This window comes from Grammomys surdaster, unplaced genomic scaffold (genome assembly GCF_004785775.1).
Source record: "Grammomys surdaster isolate TR1022 unplaced genomic scaffold, NIH_TR_1.0 65, whole genome shotgun sequence".
In the NCBI taxonomy this organism is placed as follows: Eukaryota; Metazoa; Chordata; class Mammalia; order Rodentia; family Muridae; genus Grammomys; species Grammomys surdaster.
In genome coordinates, this window is record NW_021604567.1 from 2,496,542 (window position 1) to 2,503,158 (window position 6,617).

The 6,617-nt window shown below is 48.0% G+C and overlaps 1 protein-coding gene across 2 annotated transcripts in view; it reads left to right on the forward strand.

Annotated features, from left to right (window-relative positions):
• Nucleotides 1-457: 457 nt before the first annotated feature.
• Nucleotides 458-6,617, forward strand: part of Slain1 (SLAIN motif family member 1) — a 53,601-nt gene continuing 47,441 nt past the window's right edge. For both annotated transcript variants that reach the window (XM_028771645.1, XM_028771655.1), the window contains exon 1: nucleotides 458-1,011. In XM_028771645.1, the coding sequence (XP_028627478.1) occupies nucleotides 458-1,011 (554 nt within the window). The remainder of the gene's footprint in view (nucleotides 1,012-6,617) is intronic.

The following is a 6,617-nucleotide window of genomic DNA, read 5'->3' on the forward strand; positions in this document are numbered from 1 at the left end:
AAGTCTAAAAGTGGTTTTGTAAGAAGGGTAGCCATCGGCCCTGGGTAGGTTTCTCCCTGCAACAGACACCTGCTACTTCTTTAGATCCCGCCCCTGGCTGTGGTCCTAGAAGTGGGTTTCTGTCGCCCAAAGCGGAGGAAGTGCGAGCGGGGGGAAGTTCAGGCCAGGTCCAATCAAGGCACCTGAGGTTAGGTGGCGTGGGTGCAGGCGGATGCCCAGGGCGGGTCCCCGCCGCAGGTCCCGCCCCCTCGACGCAGCCATCATCAGAGGCTCCGCCCCTCCGCCCCGCCCCGTCCAGGGGCCGCGGCTAAAACCCGGAGCCGCTAGAGCAGAGCACGGTGCAGAGCTGCTCGGCTGCCGCTTCCTCGGCCGGAGGCTGGGCCCTGGTGCTGATGCTGGTAGGCTGCGCGAGCTGGGCCCGCGTAGCCTCCTCGCCGCGGCGCTCCGGGCTCCCGCGATGATGGCGGAGCAGGTGAAATGCGCCTCGCCGGTGGCGGGCTCCGGCGCGGGCCCGGGGCCGGTGGTGAACGCCGAGCTGGAGGTGAAGAAGCTGCAGGAGCTGGTGCGCAAGCTGGAGAAGCAGAACGAGCAGCTGCGCAGCCGGGCGGCCAGTGCGGCCGCCGCCCCGCACCTGCTGCTGCTGCAGCCGCCGCCGCCCTCCGCACCGCCGCCAGCCGGGGCCTGCAGCCCGCTAGCCACGCACAGGGCCCCGGCCAGCACGACCTCCCCGGGCCCGGGGGCGCTGGGCCCCGCGTTCCCGGGCACCTACTGCTTGCCCAGCCCCGCGCCCTCCCTGCTCTGCAGCCTGCAGCCCTCCGACGCGCCCTTCGTCTACTCCAAGCCCGCGGCGGGCTTCTTCGGTGGAGGTGGCAGCCCGGAACCGGGGACCGCAGGGACCCCGCCTGGGGAAGCCGCCACGCCGCCGTTGCCGCCTCCAACGCTGCTGGATGAGGTGGAGCCGCTGGACCTGGAGAGCTTGGCCGCCTGGAGTGAGGAAGACGACTACACCTGGTATGGACGAGCTCCGCCGCCCCCCTCCCCCCGGAGTTCGGAGGCCCAGCACGCGGGGGCGGGGCGTGGGAGGCAGGGGACCCAGAGGCCTAGCAGGTGCCAAGCCCTGAGCAGAAGCTTTGCATGGGGGCAGAAACCTGTTTTATGATTGTGCCTAATGGATCGACTGGGGACTGAGGAGGAACTGATCCCTGCCATCTGCCTCGTGCTCTGCTCTTTGCTGATTACGGAGTCCCAAGCGCCTCGTTAGCCTTAAACGCACAACTCATGCCATCTTGTCGCTCAGCCCTGCTCCCCCCCACTCCCACCCCCGTGTGTGTGTGTGTGTGTGTGTGTGTGTGTGTGTGTGTGTGTGGTGACGATGCTTGTCTCCTGCCCTCCACTGCTTACTGCTATTTCCTTACAAACGAACGTTGCACAGGATTGGTGTGCAGCCCCTCTTGGTAGCATCTGAAGCCGCCTAGTGATGGGTCTCTTCTCAGCCATCTGCTCTTGCAGTTGAGTTGTGTAGTTATAGATGCCATCTCTCTGTATTTTCATTGATAGCCTTTCAAATACTGATTTGATTATCAAAGGTGTGCTGTCCTAGTCTGTCCAAAGTGAAGGCTAGTTACAGCATAGAGGGAACAGATGGAGGCACTACTTTTTTTTTTAATTGAACTTAGGAGGAATTTTCATTAATTTTAATAAAAAATGAAACCACATTGAAGAAAAGTGGGTAGTTTTATGCCAACGTGACACAGGCTGGAGTCATTAGAGAGGCAGATACCTCAATAACACCTCCATAAGATCAGGCTGTAGGTAAGCCTGTAGAACATTTTCTTAATGGCTATTTGGGAAGACCCAGCCCATTGTGGGTGTTGCCATCCCTAGGCTGGTAGTCCTGAGGTTAAACAAGGAAGCTGGCTGAGCAAACCATGGGGAGCAAGCCAGTATCTAGCACCCCTCCATGGTCTCTGCATTTAACACCTGCCTCCACATTCCTGCCTTGTTTGAGTTCTTGTCTTGAATGAATTCCTGTCCTGTCTTGAGTTCCTGTCCTGACTTCTTTTACTGATGAACTGTGATGTGGAAGTGTAAGCCAAATAAATCTTCCCCTGCCCTCCAAGGTGCTGTGTGTAGGTCCTGGTGTTTAATTACAGCAATTGTAACTCTAACTAAGACAGTGCTGTTAGGAACACTTTATTAATCTAGTTTCAGAAACTTTTAAGGTTGATTGTAAGGGTGGGGGAGACTGGAAGCATCTACTCAATGGGAATGCGATTAGCTGGGTGTTTCTGCTCGTGAATGGGTACCTTTTGAAGGAGACAGGTGCCTAGACCCCGTGTTATGTGTTTTCCTGCTGCTTGCTCATGGGAGGCTTGTCCCTGCAGTATCTTCTGCTGGGGTTTGCTTGCTTGTTTGATGGGCATACACTAGGGGTGTAGACATTACCCTAAGAGTGGCTGGATAAAAAGGAGTGTGGGTTCACGTGGGGAAACTGAGCAGTGTTCACACCAGGGTAACAGTAGTGGGAGGAAGAGTTGCATCCTTCTGTCTTTGTGCTTTTATTGAAGAAAATCAGATATTTTTTTTCATTTTGTATCTTGTTACTGATTCCATGGAAGGGAAATGGGAGGTGGAGAATCTTACTGGTTTGGTATTGGGAACTACAGTCTTCCTTTTTCATTGGTGCCTATACATGGCAAGTACCCTGAAACTTTAATTGCCAGTCGCTTTGATTTTGAGAACTGTGTGGGTATCTTATGGTATGCAAGTCTCACTGCTCAACACTTCCTGGAACTTGAAGCCATTCTCTCTAAACTGCATTTTGGTGGAGGGTACAACCTAAATGTAGTTCAGCCTGAATATAGTATTGAAAAATGGTCTTGCAGTGGCTTTTATGATTCACTAATGCCTGTCAACCCTTGTGCTCATTTCAGATCGACTGAGTCTTTGATTTTTTTAAAGATGTGTTTATAAACAATGGGAAGAGATTGGTTTATAATCCTGATAGAAATACAAAGGAGGAATCCCTTTAAAATATGGCATATTTTAAAAATCTACTATCAGCATCATTATTATTGTTGTTGTTACTCTTATTATTATTATTTTGTCTTCCTGAGAGAAGGTCTCAACTGTAGCCCAGGCTGGCCCTGAAGTCCATGCCTTACTGCTTAGCTTTCTGAGTGCTGGGATTTCAGGCGTGTAGCACCATGACCGGCTCTCAGATTTATTATGGTATTACTGTTTATCTGGTTAATGCTAGTACATGTGTACCAAGTACAGTTTACCACAGTTATCCAACTATCCAAGTATATTGGTTTCTAGTTTTTTACTCCTTTTGCTTAAAACATCAAAAGAGCATTGAAGTCTTAAAGTCTATTAAGTCTTACAACGTGCAATTTAGTGGGATCGGCTCATTAGTCCTTAATGTGGGTTCAAGCAAATCTAAATGGAAGGAAGTTTAACTTTACACATCAAATATGGTAGTCAATCATAATACTTGACGCTTCACTGCTTTAAAGCTGTTTGTGTGGACATACGGCACACTATCTGTAGACTCCCTTCTTTAAACACGGAGAGATTCCAGGTGGGAAAACAGGGATTGTTAATCCGACTCAGATGCACTGAATGATTTTCAGGTCACCTAATTTACAGAATTTAAAAAAACATTTTAGACATTATTTTTTGTATGAAAACCTTGCAAATATTTTCTGATGAAAAAGTAGCCAACAAGGTTTACTTTAAAAACTTTAAACCACCTGCTAATGCTTCCAGAGCACTCCAGGTACCTGCATGGTGGCTGTAAAGCCCTCGAGTCCCCAGCCTAGAATGCCACGGCAGTGTGCCTTTCCTTCGGATCCCATGGCGGGCTTGCAGCGTGCCTCAGTCATTTCTTATGTGCGGCTGGAGGAGGTAGTCTGTTAAAGTGCCTTGTCAGCCCACGGTTTGCAAACATCTCCAAACACGAGGTTTGCCTCTTAATCTTTTAGCAGTGTTTCCCAAGGGAGAAGGTTTTATTTTTGGTCAGGCTCAGTGACACCTCTCGTTCTTCTGGATCACGCATGATGTCAGTCTTAGAGATTTTAGTAAAGGGCTGTTTGCTGATCTTGGGGTACAGGCTTCCCCCTATGGTTTCTAACAAAGAAAAATCCTTTTCAGTTTCGGTTTTGTTTTCTAAGTTAGTTGACGACACTGTATGAAGTCTAGAGCTCACATTTTTGTTCACCGCTATCCTTAACACCCGCGTCGTCTGTTCAGAAAACCGCCCTTTGTTGACCTTTTTGCCCTGGGAATATTCAGTGTCCTATGCTTGCTGTACTTACCTGCATGCCACACTAAGCTGTTTTCGTCAGTGCTGCTCACCAGTTAGTGAAGACTCCTGCTTTGTTGGTGTTTGGCTATTGAAGGATCTTCTCATTTCCATGTGAATTTTAGAATCATTTCTACATTAACACACACTCCCTTCCCCCACTCCCACACACCTTGCTAGGGTTTTTACTGGAACTCTTTTTAAATTATAAAAATAACTTTAAGGACAACCTGGACCTTAACAGTATTTAGTCTTTGAACCAGCAGCCGGATAGGTATATCTCTCCATCAGCTAGGTCTTTGATTTCTCTCAGAATGGTTTTGTAGTTTCTCTTGTATAAATCTTGTAGACCTGTTTGTTAGTTTTGTGCATGCATTTGGCAGTTTTGAAAATGCTCTCGCAAATGGAAAAGGGCACATGTGAAAGTTTCGGTATTTTTTTTTTTGGCCGGTATGTATAGACGCATGATTACACGTTAGTGTAATCCTACAAACATTGCTACTACACTTACTAGTCTTAAATGGACAATGTCCTCAGTGAAGCCTGTATACCTGTGATGTGTAGATAAAGACAGATGTACTGGGTATTGGGCTAAATGCTCTTGGTCTGCTCAGCCTGATCAAGGGTTGGCTAGGAACGATGAGCCCAGTGTCCTGACTGTGCTCTGTGGGAAGTGTTCATCTCTTACCCTCAGAATGCTGCAGTGTCTTCAAATAGCACCTCAGTTGGGTTGAGAACAGCTCTGTTTCCCATTTTACTGGGATTTCTTTTTAATGACTGTAAAGTGCTTTTTTTTTTTTTTGTCTATTGAGATCATCACGTGATTGTTTTTTTTCCACTTTAGTTAGTATAGTAAGTTACACTGATGTTCTAATTTTTCTTAGCATTTCTTTTTTTATAATAATTTTTTATTGGATATTATATTTACATTTCAGATATTATCCCCTTAACCCATCACCCCCCCACCCCCCACCCAGGAACCTCCTATCCCAACCTCCCTCCTCCTGCTTCTATGAGGATGTGCTCCCACCTACTCCCCCACTCTAGAATTCCCCCATACTCGGTGTCCAGCCTTCATGGGACCAAGAATCTCCTCTCCCACCTATGCCTGACAAGGCCATCCTCCCCTACATATACAGCTGGAGTCATGGATCCCTCCCTATGTGTTCCCAGGCTGGTGGTTTAGACCCTGGGAGCTCTGGTTGGTTGGTATTGTTGCTCTCCTCATGGGGCCACAGACCCTTTCAGCTCCTTCAGTCTTCTCTCTAACTCCTCCATTGGGAACCCCTTGATCAGATCAATGGTTAGCTGTGAGCATCCTCCTCTGTATATTTCAGGCTGTGGCAGACCTCTAAGGAGACAGCTGTATCAGGCTCTTATCAACATGCACTTCCTGGCATCCACATCAGCATCTACCTTCGGTGACTGCACATGGGATGGATACCCAGGTGGAATAGTCTCCAGACGCCCCTCCTTCAGTTTCTGTCCCTCACTTTGATGTTCTAACGTTAAACCAAGCTCTCACTTTTGGAGTAAACTCCATGTGGTGACGATGAAAAGTCTGCATACAAGGCTCGATTTCTAAACTATTTAGACTGTACGTCTGCTACCGAGTGATGATGGTCATTAGTGATCCCTCCACCGCATAATGTCTGAGTCTGGCTACAGAGGCAGCAAAACACTGCCCTCGTGAAATATGTTAGGATGGTGTCCCTCTTAGGTGGCAGAGTTTGTAAAGAGTTGGTCTTTTGTTTGGATGTTTGGCAAAATTCAACAATCAACCTTTCTAGCTTGGGTTTTCTTTGTATCTAGAGTTTGTTTTTGTTTTTTTTTTTAATTTTTTACTTTAAAAATGTTTTCTCTACCTCTCCATTTAAGTTACTTTTCTGTGAACATCACCCAGATGCCGTTTGTATTTCTTGTATTCCTGGATTGGCTTAGATTGGCATGGATATGAACCGGACTCTCAGCAAAGTGGGACAGTGGAATTTCCATGATTGGTTTAGCCCAGAGTGTTGTAAGTGTGTTCTTGACACCAGAGGTGTCATCATTGCCTGGGAACTTGTTAGGCATTGAGTTCTTTGAACTCACCCTGAACCTATTGAATAGGAAAGTGGGAGCTGCTGTGTGCTCAAGGGATTAGTGTTTGAGGCACTGAAGATAAGAACAAGTAGCTAGCTTAAACTTTACTTGTACTAGAAAGAAGCAACAGGCACTGGACACAACAGAAGACTCTAGGCAAGGGATGGTGGAGGGGAGTCTTACCCACCTGTGTCACAGGAGGGTGGTATTGCCCACCTGTGTCACAGGA